Here is a 13,981-nt window from a genome sequence, read left to right as displayed (position 1 = left end):
AGAGGGGATAGATGANTTCCAAGTTTTCCAAAGCCGCAAATCTATTTGAGATTTCAACACAATACTGCTCTTTACCCTCTACCTCATTTAATTTCTTGAGATTGAACCTCTCCATATGAACTCTGCGTGTTGTTTGTTTGCTCACTGCCAGTATTTCCCTAACCTTTGCCACCACCAGGTAGCGGTCAGTATCAGAATCTGCTGCATGAATGATCGGACATCAAGGATACTGGAGTGCCGTCTCCTATCTATCAAAATATGGTCTATTTGATTGTGTATTTTCCCATCAGGAGATGTCCAAGTAAATTTATGGACGTTATGATGTGGGAACACTGTACTTTTGACAGTAAGATTTTTTGATGTGGCAAAGTTTACTACTCTAACTCCATTATCATTACTAATTTCATGCAAACTCTCATTCCCAATTGTTGGTTTGAAAATGTCTTCCCTCCCTACTTTGGCATTGAAATCTCCTAACAAAATTTTCATAGGGTACATCAGGAATTTATCAAATACATGTTCTAGTTCTTCATAGAATCTATCCTTTATGTCATCAATTTCATCTTCTGTTGGGGGTGAACATTGATAACAATGATATCACAACAGTGACCTTTTAGTATTATATATGATATCCTATCAATAACGAACTCTACCCTCTTAACTGCTGATATGATTCTCTTATGTATGGAAAAACCTGTACCTAATTCATGATTTTCATTCCCCTTTCCACAGAAAAGTGTATAGTCTCCTGCTGGTGCGATGCCACCTCCATCCCATCTGACCTCCTGTACTCCCGCTAAATCTGAATTATATATTAAGATTTCTTCTGCCACTGCCCTGAGCGAACCTGCCCTATACAAAGTTCGAACATTCCAAGACTAAAACAAACTAAAAAACCAAAACCAAAACCAACCAACCAACTTACTTCATGGAGCTGAGCCCTTCTTGAGAAGCCGCCAGTTGCGCAGCTACTCAAGAACTTACGAGCATTTTATGGAACCCAATCACAAGGGCCCTCCACTGCTCACTATCTTGAGCCAGATTGATCTAGTCCATACCACCCCATTATATCTCTCTAAGATCCATTTTAATATTGTTAACCCCCCATGTCTTGGTGTTCCTGGTGGTGTCTTTCCTTCTGGCTTTTCCACCAGTATCCTATATGTATTCCTTTTCTCCCCATTCGTTCTACATACCCTGCCCATCTAATCCTCACTGTCCTTCTGTTTACATACATATCAAAATATCTCCAGGCTTCATGACTGTTGCAAATACCAACGCTGGTGGCTACCCAGCTGAGGCACACAGAGGAAGGTGAAGACTGAGAAATTATAGCACATATGGAAACAGCCCAACAGTTGCTGTTCATTCTTATACTATAGAACACATAAATACAGTGTGTGGTACAGTGAGCAGATCAGGTAGTACATATGTGGTTCAGAATCTATTTTCAGTTGTTTACCATCCACCATGCAAAAGTATCAAGATTTAAAATTGTCACTGCACTACATGATTCAGAATATTCGGCCATCCTCAGGTGTGTTGAAACTCAGGGTAACGGTTGTGCCTTCTGCACTGCTGCCATCGGTGTTTTCGTGTTTACAGTGTTTACAGTCAACGTAATTCCTTCTTGTATGCCGCATGTATTGGCTTTTCTTGGTATGCCTCTTGCCCTTCAAGTGTGCAATGTGGATGCTATCTGGTAATAGTGCAGTGACAAATTTTACAAGGATTCGGTTTTAAATCTTATTGTTGCACGGTGAACAGTAAACAACTAAAAATATATTCTAATACCAACTGCAACACGATGCTAAGATACACCATTATGAACTGTTGCAGTCTCATGATGGAGGACACTTTACTGTACAGAACTTTACAATTCAGTGCACCAAATAGAAACTCACCGTTGAAGAAAAGGAACACAGAATCAGTATACCACGTAGCAGCATCTACATCATCTGGAATACCAGGCCACCCTTCAGAAATGAGTTTGGGGTGTCCTGCAAGTGGATGTGTATATCTGTAGGCCCAGTATTTGCTTCCTTTGAAGAAGTAGGTCCTGCCTGAAGAAGTAGCACATGCTGCATCTACGTCACCAGGCAGTCCTTGCCAATGATGACTGGCGAGCAATGGGTAGCTGTTCACAAATCCATCTTGACTCAGTTTCCAGTAATATTGTCCTGGAACAAGAGCAAATGTGGCCATTGCTGGAAGGATTATCACCACTGACTATAAAGGGACATGAATACAATGCTGTGAAATTTATTAACATATTGTCATATATTTGGGGTTTGCGTGACTAATAATGACGGGTTCTGGATTTTATGATAGGATTTATTAGTACTTCTATTACAATTACAACCAATTATAACAGCTCACAGTCAATGGCTTCCTAAGACTCACTCAATTCCTTACTGGGCTATGAGTGTCTTCTCTTCCACTGTGATGAATGCAGAATTACTCCCAAGCTACTTCTTGGTTCTCTCTTCTATTGTGACTGTCTGCAGAACGCTCTCCTTATCATTCTCACGTGTCCTCCTTTTTATGGCTTCAGAGGAACCAAACAGGGACCACCACCTCGAACAGTTAGTTGCCATTCTGTCCACTGTCACAGAAGTGTGCTTGCTGAACCATTGCGCAGCAATAGACATCTGCTCTGGTTCCACTATACCAGCTTTCAGGCGTCATGTCACAATACTTATTTGAAGTGACACCTGCCTTAGATACTTCTGACTGCCTCATTTATGGTTAAATAAATACTTTGTCTCTGGAGCCCCCATCATGGGGGAGATTAGCTCCATCCAACAGATGCAACATGGCAAGTTCTGCTTTTATTTAATGACAAAAACAGAACCACATCTTTAGAGTTACTTATTTCAACTATATAAATATATATATCCTTACCTTTCAACACATAGATTATTCCATCTGGGTTTTCAAAGATGGCATCAAACAAAGACTCTGAACACAGATCTGGAGGGTGATGTTTCCTCTTCCCATACAACAACTAAAACAGCAATCAGCTGTTATAGCAACAGGCATTAGCAGTACAGTGCGCTCTGGTTACCTGTGCTTGTGAAGCAGGGAAAACACACAAATAATAAAGAAGGAACTTGAACAATGCAAGACCATGCTGACTGCTGAATACAGAAACTCAGAAATGTTGGCACAACATCCAATTTATTTATCACAAAGACCATAAGCCTTACTGGTTCTTAACCGAACAACAGTAGGTTATTGCCCCATTTAATATTCTTAATTTCTGTGTGATTATCACAGGCCCATCATTATACGTACCTGAAGTCCTGTAATATCATCGTTATGCAGCATGAAACCTGGTTCATATCCTCTGGTCAACACTGGCTGCATGATGGAGCCCTTCACATCAGAATGGTGTAAACCCAGAGCATGGCCCAACTCATGTACTGCCACCAGAAACAGGTTCTGGCCTGTGAACAAGTGATGTATGGTGACATGCCTGTTTAGTCTGCCTGTTCTGTGATGACGATAATGGCATTTCACTAACAACCATGGAGTAATGACCTACATAGTTTCATTGTATTCCCAAGGGCTCTGGCTCAAATCTTGGCTGGGAGAACAAATTCTATATTTCTAAATTCCTCCAGAGAAAATTGCAATAATACCCTCATTTAGCCATGGCTACATCTGCATGTCACAACTCAGCATTCTCTTATTCCACATAAAAGTATACAGTAGACATACAGTTAGTAAACAAGCCAAATAATAAGTAAAAATGTCAGTACTGAATTCAGAAGTGTTATAATTTCCGCAGCTCTTTCCTTATTCCTGGCATATTCAATGATGTCAGTAGCTAAAGTTATAGAGCATAGAACAATCGGGTAATTAATGAATAATGAATTCAAAAGGATGTGAAAGGAAGCAGTGATAGATTAATCTGATGCGTTATCCTAGAATTTGCCTAGACAGGCTGAGGGAAATCATAAAAATCCTAAGTCAGGGTAGTTTGCCTTAAAGGTGAGACTCAAACCCAGGCTCTCCCAGCCATGAACCAGGAGTACCAGCTACTTGACTGCAAAGTTCAGTACTATGCAGCTGAACCAGAGTCCTTAAATAAACCAAACAACAGGCTTATTTAAATTCTGCAGTTTGAACAGCCACACCAAACAGCAATCAGCCCTGATCTGCAGGATCTGGGGGTCTCATGCCACCGGCTATGAGGAGCGCTGTCTTCTGGGATATAATGCAGTGTAGTCCACTGAAAGCCAACCAGTGTTTCCGAGGAACATGTGCCCTCCATTTTCAGGATCAAAGATTACACCAAGCAAAAAAACCAGCATGAAGAAGGTAGCAAGCAGAAACTGCATGCTGCCTGCTGCCTGCTTCATGGTGCTCACCCATCTAATCACACCTGCAGCATCATGCCACAGACTCCATTAAACTTCTGTAAGATCTCCAAAGCAAGTTATCTCAGCAATCATCCAGATCAAAATAGAACATTACTGAACTTAAGATGATTTCTTTGATTATGAAACTGACAGATAATACAAGATGATTCTTATACAATTATAATAAGATTTTATTTAATAACATCATAAAGGAGACATTAGCTCATGTTGTGGTCTTAAACATTGTGATGAATTATGATAGTATGTAGTCTGACAGCTGGGTATCAACATTTTCAAGGAATATGCTGTCTCTAACTTCTACTCTTAAGATGGAGGCAGTACATTCTTCCAAAATGTTGTTACCCCATACCAGACTATATATAGTGCGACAAGGCAGAAAACAGCTTGAATTTCACCACTGTAAAAACCTAAAATTTCAGAGGCACTATGGTTATTTTCTTACCACTGAAACGTCTACTGGACCATGGTTCATCATCATCAAAGTGCACCATCCCCTCCATGGGTTTACTGGCATGACCCAGAATCATGCCCCTACCATCAAAAGGCTTTCCATCTCCATGCTGCCCCCTGAAGAATGAAATGTTGATATCTGCCCTCCTTGAAACTTGTCTGAACACTTGCCCACACAGCAAATGCTAGTGCTGTTTCTTCATCCACAGCTGCCTGAGACAGAACTGTGTTCTGTGGGTAGTGGTGTCCTGTCCATGGCTCACCTGTTGGAAAGAAAAGCTCAGCTTCAAAACACCAGCTGCTGTCAAACAAACACAAACAGAAAACAAAAGAGTACACAAATTACAATATAAGTAAGAAGTCAAATAGGTGTCTTCTGGCATATGCTGCAAGATGGTCTGGTAGAACAATCTGGTAAATATCCACCACAATTTATGACATTACACCACAGAGGATAGGGTGAGATGTCAATGCTCAAAGAGACAACCATGTAAAATTACAAATTTTGTTTATTGCTGTTAGAATGAATGTTACAGATGAGCAGAGAAGCAGAGTGTGCCTGATGAATACTGGCAAAAATTCCTTTTGTAGCAGGATAGCCAGTGCTAGTGCCGGCAAACTTCCTTGCAGCAGCCCGGTGACTGTGAGCCAGTGGGATGCCGGGCGAAGCTTTTGCAGTACCAGGATAGCCGGTGCTAGTGATGGTGAGGCTGGCTGGCCTAATGAGCACTGGCAATCACTCGAGGAGACAGTTGTGGTGTGGCTACTAGTAGATCAACTGTTGTGGGGTTGTTTTAATGCAAGCACAGTTGTGACTGATGCTAGCATACCAGAGGTCTGTACTTTTATACTTTTGTTGCCAGGCGGTGCGCGGACCATTGGGTGTTGGAGTTTCCATAGTGAGTGCTGACCGAATAGTGCTTGCTTCACTGTGGGAGGCTCCCACATTGGTAAACTTCATAGTCACCACAAATACTGCAGAGTTAAGCTTGCCACAAGAGTATTAGGTAAGTTCTGTATGAAATTGATATAAAAATGTGGCATTGTTGAAATATTTGGGAATGCCGCTAATAAATCAAAAGTTCACTTGTGAAAAAATGACTAGTAGGATCAGATTAAATTTGAGATGTACCTGCTATAATTAATTTCAGAATCTTTTTTCTTCCTGTTTATCTAAGAACAAGAAAATATGTTTCGTGTTCTTTATGGGTAAGAAATTTGGTCTCTTGTACTAGGGAAAGAAGAGAGGCTGCTAGGATCTTTGAGAAAAAGAGTGTTGAGAAGAATACTTGGACCTAAGGAAGAGGTAGTGACAGGAGGATGGAGAAAAGTGCATAATGAGGAGCTTGATAATTTACAGTCCTCAGCAAATATTATCAGGATAAGACAGTTTGGTCATGTAGAAAGCATGGGAGCGATAAATTCATTAAAAGTTTTGGTAGGAAAACCTAAAGGAAAGAGACCATTTGGAAGACCCATGCATAAATATGAGGCCAATATTAAAATGTATCTTAGAGAAAAAGGATGGGTGGATGTGAGCGGGATCCGAATGACTTAGGACAGGGCCCAGTGGCAGATTCCTGTGATATGGTAATGAAACTTCAGGTTACAAAACATGTTAAGTGAGTTACGACATTGATATGAGTGATATCCTTTGGTAATTACTACAGCACTACTACACTATTTCACAACAAGTGAAGCTTAGTCTCTGTAAGCAAATGAATCTTGTCTTCCTGTGAAGCACAACGACAAATGTTTTAACACCCAGTTTTACCCATCTTCCACATCCATAAAATTTACACTGAAAGTGTGCCAGTAAACTACGTGTATGATTCATCATCAGTCATTCCTAGTAACATTTTCAAGAGGTTCGCATGACACACTCACCCCAGTGCGTGTACCTCTTTCTACGACTATGCAGCTCCTTATGAGACAGTATATCCTTCTCCCCACAGCGAGGCTGTTGCAAAGCTTTGCTTGTGGCTTCATCCATCTTCCCTGTAGATTAAATTCTGAGTTTTAAATAACACCATGATGATTAAGTGACATTAAAAACATTTTTAATAAACTGTGAATTATGGATAAAACTGAATTAAGATATAACAAAGTTATCCCTGTGTCTAAGCATCATGTCATGAAGGTGTATAGGGAAAGCAGAGGTTAACTCCACATACTCTTAATCCACTGTTACCTGACACCATCTCTGAGGCATGATCAACTGTCCTGTTCAAACAGCTGCACCATAGCTCAGAGGTATTTTGAACTTCATACTTAGATTGTGCTGGTACTTTGTTTCAACAGGTGGCAGCATCATGCTCTCCTGTGGCGTTTCTTTGACCAAAGAATCTGACTGAAACAGAAGGGTCTTGCTACCATTTAAAGGCAGATGCAGAGGCATGCAAGGGGACACTTTTGGAAGGCTTCAAGAGGTTAGTTAACCTCTGCATTACATGAAGCTCAGAGGACAACCTCATGCAACATCTACAGGGAAGGAGTCCCCACCTCCCTGTCCACAGTTGGTCTGGATGTGATGGCCAAGAGGAAAACTGAACCCCCACAGAGGTTCAAGTCCTAGCATCCACATCATAATGTCTGTTACTGACTGAGCTATCCTGTTACTGTAGTAACTGCAGGGCAATGATAGTTCCACATCAGTACCCAATTGACAAAACTGGTTTATTCTCTGGGTTTAGTTCCACTTCACATCCTCACAAACCATTGCTCACAGATCCGTTTCAATATCATCATCCCATGTATGCCTAGATCTAGCAAGTGGTCCACTTCTATGTAGTTCTCAAGCTCTTTTATGCATTTCATGTTTCAGTTATGCATGCTACATGTCCTTAATTCAGTGAACGCAACAGACTGTGGATGCAGTAGGGGTCATGGAGTTCCTTGTCTTGTAGCAAGGACAGGCAACATAGGGAAATGAGAAGTTCATACAGAACTTTGGTTAGAAATATTATCTTAAAAACTTAATATCTGTCTTTCCATCAGAACAGACAAGCCTTGCACCCAGATAAAACATAATGTGACATCCAGTGTGTAAGTATACGTATTGTACTGTATTTATTACACCTTCCAGAACATCCATACAAGGCCGAAGCCATTGGATACACAACCTGTCACACCACAAGCTTGCCAAATCAGCAAGTAGTCAACAAAACATCATCATCATCATCAGTAATCTGTCAAGACGACAGGTCCACAGTCTCTTCCAAAACAGTTCCTCCATTTAATGTGATCTAGAGCTTTCTCCTTCAAATGACAGTATCCTCTTCTGTCCCCAAGGTCATCCAGCATCTTCTTACGTCTTCTTCCTCGTCTTCTTGTCACTTCTATCCGCCCATCTATCTTTCCTTCGATAGCTTCTTTTAGAAGGCAGTTTCTGCGTAAAACATGACCAATCCAATTAGCCTTCCGTTTTCTTATTTCATGTAGGATATTCCTCTGCTCACTGACTCTAATTAACACTTCTTCATTTCTCACATAATCGGTCCAACTGATCTTCTCCATTCTTCTCCAACACCACATTTCGAAACTTTCCAGATGTTTCTGATCTACTGCCCTAAGTGTCCATGTTTCAGCCCCATACAGAGCTATGCTCCAAATGTAGCATTTCACTAGTTTCTTCCTCAAATTTAAGTCCAATTTGCTGGTAAAAAGATTCTTCTTCTTGCTAAATGCAGCTTTTGCCATGGCAATCCTGGATTTAATTTCACAAGTACACCTTCCATCATCTGTTAACAAGCTACCCAAATATTTAAAACATTTCACATTCTCCACTTGTTTTTGGTCTATCTTTATTGTGACTGGGGTTGGTTGTCTCGAAATTTTCATTACTTTTGTTTTCTCCACATTCATTTCCATGCCATAGCACCTTCCAATTTCAATTAGTCTATCAATCATGCCCTGTAGCACAGTTTCTTCCTTAGCCATTAACACAAGGTCATCTGCATATTTCACAGTTTGAATAATTTGCCCTCCTACTTTGAAGTCACCGAGCCCATCCAGAGCTTCCTTGGTAAGGCATTCGCTGTACAAGTTGAACAGAATTGGTGATAAACAGCATCCTTGTCGAACTCCTCTTCCAATCTGCACACTTCCTGTCTCCCCCCTGTCCAGTCGTACTCTAACTTTCTGATCCATGTACAATTTGCTAATCAATCTTCTTTCATGCCAATCGATACCTGTTTCTTTCAGGATCTGCATTAATTTGGTCCAGTTTACCCGGTCAAATGCCTTCTGCCAGTCTATGAAGCAAACACACAGTTCTTCATCTATCTCCAAAGTTCGTTCCGCTATAATTCTCATCATCCCAATTGCATCCCTGGTTCCTTTTCCTCTTCTAAATCCAAACTGATCTTCTCCAAGTACATCCTCTATTTTCCTTTCAATTCTTCTTTTAAGTATCTTTGCTATTATCTTTGCTGTATGTGCAATAAGACTTATTGTGCGATGGTCGCTGCATTTTGTAGCTTTTGTCTTTTTCTTTAAGGCAATCATTGTAACTTCTGTAAAGTCCTTGGGCCACTCTCCACTTTCATATATGGTGTTCATTAGTTTTGTCAGTGTTTTCAAACCACCTTCTCCCAGTAACTTGAGCACATCTCCAGGTACATCATCATCTCCTGTAGCCTTTCCCTTCCTCATTTCCTTGATAGCTTTTTCCACCTCACTTTGTAAAATATATGGTCCTTTCTCGTCTGTATCTACTTCTTCTTCCGGTTCAACTTCTAAGGTTTCTGGCCGATTAGGTCGATCATATAGTTCTGAAATATAATTTTCCCAAATTTTCAGCACTTGCCTCTGATCTACTATTCTATTCCCCTGGGAGTCTTCGATGCCAACATTTTGAATCCCATGATTCTCTTTCCATCCTAGTTCTTTTGTCTTCATGTACATCAAATCATAACGGCCTGTTCTTTGAAATTCCATAATCTCATTACATATCTTCTCAAGATATTCCTTTTTGGCCCTGTCCGTGGCTCTTTTCAATTCATTCCTCAGTCTCCTGTATTTCCTCCTGCCTTCTTCATTGTTGACATTCTTCCATTTCCTTCGCTCCTCCATTTTACTCATCATCTCCTGTGTAACCCATGGTTTTCTTGCTATCTTCTCAACTTTACCTACCAAATCACTGATAGTATCTAACATGCATTCTTTTATATCGTTCCACTGCGCTTCAGCATTTCCGCTTTCACCTTCAATTGCACCGAGTTTCTCTTCTAGAGTCTCTTGCACGCTTTGTCTTTGAGCATATAACTTCTCCAAATCCCATCTGGGTCTGCGCTTTCGAAATCCTATAATTTTCTTCAACCTGGTTCGGAACTTGGCAACCAGCAAGTTGTGGTCAGAGTCAATGTCTGCCCCAGGAAGCGTCTTCACATCCTTCACACTGTTTCTGAATCGATGTTTCACAAGGATGTAGTCCAGCTGATGCCTCTTCCAATCCCCAGGTGCCTTCCATGTGTAAATTCTTCTCTTTGGCTTCTTGAACCAAGTGTTGGTAACAATCAATCCATTTCGTTCACAAAAGTCAATAAGCATTTGACCTCTGTGATTCCGTCTTCCTAGTCCATGTGATCCAACAATATTCTGATATGGTTCATCTCCAACAATGCTGTTCCAGTCTCCCAATATGATGCTGTTTGTGTCTCCTCTTCCATCTTCCTGAAGAATTTCTTCAATTGTGTCATACACTTTTTCCACTTCATCATCTTCATACTCTGATGTTGGCATGTACACTTGTATAATCAGTATATCTACCGGTTCCGCCTTTAACTTCAGAGCAATAATTCTGTCATTACAAGCAATCTTCTTAACAACACTCCTCACTACACTTTTATGCACCACTATTGCCACACCTCTTTCAGCCCGTTCACCTCCGGAATAATACACTGTATAATCACCGCTTCTTATTTCACCTTGTCCTTTCCACCGCACTTCGCTGACACCTAGCACAGACACTTCATTCTTCTGCATTTCCGTTTTCAAATTCTCCAATTTTCCTGCTTGATTCAAGGTCCTGACATTCCATGTTCCAATCTTGTATCCATGCTGTTTCTTCTGATCTTCGCACTTTTTCTTGTTGTAACGCCTGCATGACATTTCCTCTAGAAACACTCCCCCCCGGAGATCCGATTGGGGGAGTAGTTTACCTCCGGATTGTTTTGTCTCCAGAGGAAACATCTCGCATACATGGTATCTCTGTTTTTGGAAAGAGACTATCCAGGAAAAGTGATAATGTGGTAGTTTTTCCATTTGCTTTCCACATCGCAGTACAGCAGCCGTTCAAACCACTCTGGTCACGCCTGCTGCTATACGAACTTGAACCATCTCGAGCATCATTTGCTCTGTGCTTCAAGTCACTACTGATGACGCTGCTTCCGGCATCAGTTTTTGGTCTCTCTCTTCGTCTGATGCCTAACCTTTGACCTGTCCAGCAAGAGAGGCCCTGCCAGTAGCTATGCTACCGCTGGTATAGCTCTCAGGGTCCTTGGCATACTCAAACCCCTCACCACGATAAGGTGGAGACACCAATGAGAGGGTCAACAAAACAACACATATAAATCCACAACAACAAATCAAACATATGAAACCCCTGCACATCACTGCAACTACATAACTTACCTTGTGGATATAAGATATAGAAAAAAATTAGAACATATACATGATAATAGATCAAATAATGGGTCATAGCTAAATGAGAAACTATCCCAAATTAAAATATTCATCTAAAGTGTAATAGGATTTAGCATGTAAAAAAGCACTTAAAGGTGCTCTAAATTACTTAATATTATGAATTAACTCTTTTATAAAGAAGATGATTAAAAATTTTAATACCAAAATAATAAGGTCCTCTCTGGTAAGTTGTCAAATTTGTCTGAGGGCGATAAAGATCAAAATTACGCCTAGTATTAAGGCCATGAATTTGTGATGTCATGTGATATTAACCCATATTACTTGCAACAAACATCAATAAAGAAAATATATATTGGGACTGCAATGGCAAATTTCCCCAATCCCTAAACACATCTTTACGAGAATCCCTAGATCTCAACCCACTCATGGAATTCTGAAAATGTGCATACTATAAGGAGAATTGCCCCCCAAAACAATTCCATACATCAAAAGTGAATGAAATAAGAGTAATATATCATTTTTAATGTCTCTGTGGGCACAATGGGCCCATAATGTTTGGTAGTCACAGCTGATAGAGTGGTGTGCAAATACTGAAGCAGATGTTTTTGATGCAATTCAAATCCTCATTCCCAGTCCAAATACTGACAGGGAAAGCAACCATACTCCAGGCAAAGAGTGTATACTTCTTCTATGCATTTTAATAATTTTTAATGTCTGGTAAGGTGACATGTTCTAAACTAAAAGGTCAATTGCATTTCCTGACTTTATTCCGAATTAAATATATCATTATAAATATTACTTTATTTTCAATCTGAAGCAGTACATGAATTTTCTGGAGTAATTCATCTGACAGTAAAAAGGTACTTACATTGCAAAAGAAAACTGTTAGAATCATGATGGGTGTCAAATCCCGTAGTTCCTGCAGAGATCTATTTAAGAGAGTACATATCTTAACTTTTCCTTGTGAATATATATATTTATTAATAAGCTTCATTACAAATAACGAAGAACATTTTCAGACGAATGCGGATGTATACAGTGTTAACACAAGACACAATCACTGTCTTCACAGACCAATTGCTAACCTCTCATGCTTTCAGAAAAGCGCATATTATCCTGGGATCTACATTTTTAATAACCTGCCATCTGATCTCAAAGGTTTTATGAATGAAAAGGCACGATTTAAAACAGCACTGAAATGATACTTAAATACACATTCATTCTGCTCTGTTGATGAATACTTATGGTCTAGAAAATAACTTATGTATCTTTAAATAGCCCTGTGTGTAGTCACTGTGCATTCTTGGTTTCTGTTGTGTCACAACTCCATTGGGTCTCCACATATGTTTTGTATTTATATTACATATTTCACATCCTACAGTCATTTTAACTAATTTTGGATCCATGGAATGCAATGCAATGTAATGTATCACAATTTTCAGAGCTTTGTCACAATACCGGGAATGTCTCATATTTCAGTTATAACACATGTACATGAACTTAAGCTTTACCTGTGGGTGGTAAACCATAAAACTTCTGGAAGTCTGCTAAAGCAACTTTCAGCATGGCCTTCATCTTATGATATGATATCCAAGAGTTTGGGTCCACTGCTGCTGGGTGTTGTAAGTAACCAAACTTCACCAAGTATTTCTGTAAGAAAAGAAACTTACTGCTATCTTCTCCACTTGTCCAGTGACTGAGGCAAAGACACTCCAATGGTGCCCCACTGAGTAGGGACCTTTGATCCTTTACAAAAGATGACAGAAATACACTCTGTTGTTTGAGAGAACTCAAAATGATGAACCATGTCCAAAGTATCAGTCATGTTTATAGCTCATTTCTTCACTTATCATTCTGACCCATGACTGTCTCACACATTCACATTGCGAATTTTGGATTCAAGGTTATTTAACCTATACTGAAATCATAAACAAGAAGACTAACTGAATAAAGTGTAGTTTTCATGTTGAAGATAAGTAAATCTAAATAACACAGTGAAGTGAATTTTAAGTGAAGAGAATAAAGTGAAAGGTGTAGTCCTGAAGTGTTAATCTTATATTACATCTACGTGTTTGTGAGTGGCATTAAGTGAAATAGTTCTCGTGGATTAGCTTTATAGGGAATAAAACCGTAAAAAGGTAGTAAATAGTAATAGTATTAGTATATATTGTAAAGATGACCGGTAGCCTTCCGGGTAAATGTGAAGCTTGCCGTAGATGGGTAACAAAGGGCATTATTTGTATTAACTGTGGCTGCTGCTTCCACATAAACTGTGCAAGCACCAGCCCCAGTTTAGATGACAAAAGCGTGCCTTGGATCTGTATGTCATGTAAGTACCATAGGCATGCAAAGCATCAAGAGGAGAGAATCAGACGCCTCGAACATGAATTAAAGATAGCTAAAGAAGAAATTAGAAAGCTGAAAGCTGGATATGCCAACAGTAGTAATAGCAGTAATATCAAAGAGAAGACAAATTTAGAAAGCTGGAACAAACCAAA

At 39.9% G+C, this 13,981-nt stretch overlaps 2 protein-coding genes across 10 annotated transcripts in view; both read right to left on the bottom strand.

Moving 5' to 3' along the window:
- LOC111865497 (matrix metalloproteinase-19-like) overlaps positions 1–13,981 on the bottom strand; it is a 76,518-nt gene that overhangs the window by 9,836 nt on the left and 52,701 nt on the right. For 8 of the 9 annotated variants that reach the window (XM_033751843.1, XM_033751836.1, XM_033751841.1 and 5 more), the window contains 6 exons: positions 12,995–13,133; positions 6,726–6,836; positions 4,831–5,101; positions 3,298–3,449; positions 2,905–3,007; positions 1,905–2,180 (listed from right to left, as the gene is read on the bottom strand). In XM_033751843.1, the coding sequence (XP_033607734.1) occupies positions 1,905–2,180; positions 2,905–3,007; positions 3,298–3,449; positions 4,831–4,915 (616 nt within the window). In that variant the 5' untranslated portion in view covers positions 4,916–5,101; positions 6,726–6,836; positions 12,995–13,133. The remainder of the gene's footprint in view (positions 1–1,904; positions 2,181–2,904; positions 3,008–3,297; positions 3,450–4,830; positions 5,102–6,725; positions 6,837–12,994; positions 13,134–13,981) is intronic. The other variant, XM_033751842.1, reaches the window with a different exon arrangement.
- LOC117282041 (matrix metalloproteinase-15-like) lies at positions 4,926–13,058 on the bottom strand. Its single transcript, XM_033751832.1, has 3 exons — positions 12,995–13,058; positions 6,726–6,836; positions 4,926–5,101 (listed from the first exon to the last, which is right to left on the bottom strand). Exons 1-3 carry the CDS (start codon positions 13,056–13,058, stop codon positions 4,926–4,928), a joined length of 351 nt encoding a protein of 116 aa, XP_033607723.1.

This window comes from Cryptotermes secundus, unplaced genomic scaffold (genome assembly GCF_002891405.2).
Source record: "Cryptotermes secundus unplaced genomic scaffold, Csec_1.0 scaffold454, whole genome shotgun sequence".
Lineage (NCBI taxonomy): Eukaryota > Metazoa > Arthropoda > Insecta > Blattodea > Kalotermitidae > Cryptotermes > Cryptotermes secundus.
Note: the sequence above shows the minus strand (reverse complement) of the source record. Positions and strands in the feature narration are given on the sequence as shown.

Excerpts from the sequence above, each read along its gene's own strand:
- LOC117282041 (XM_033751832.1), bottom strand. The coding sequence starts at position 13,058 with ATGAAGGCCATGCTGAAAGTTGCTTTAGCAGACTTCCAGAAGTTTTAT. Across the intron at positions 6,837-12,994 it reads TTATGGTTTACCACCCACAG|GGAAGATGGATGAAGCCACA; the intron begins GTAAAGCTTAAG and ends TTTAATCTACAG. Across the intron at positions 5,102-6,725 it reads AAAGAGGTACACGCACTGGG|GTGAGCCATGGACAGGACAC; the intron begins GTGAGTGTGTCA and ends TCTTTCCAACAG.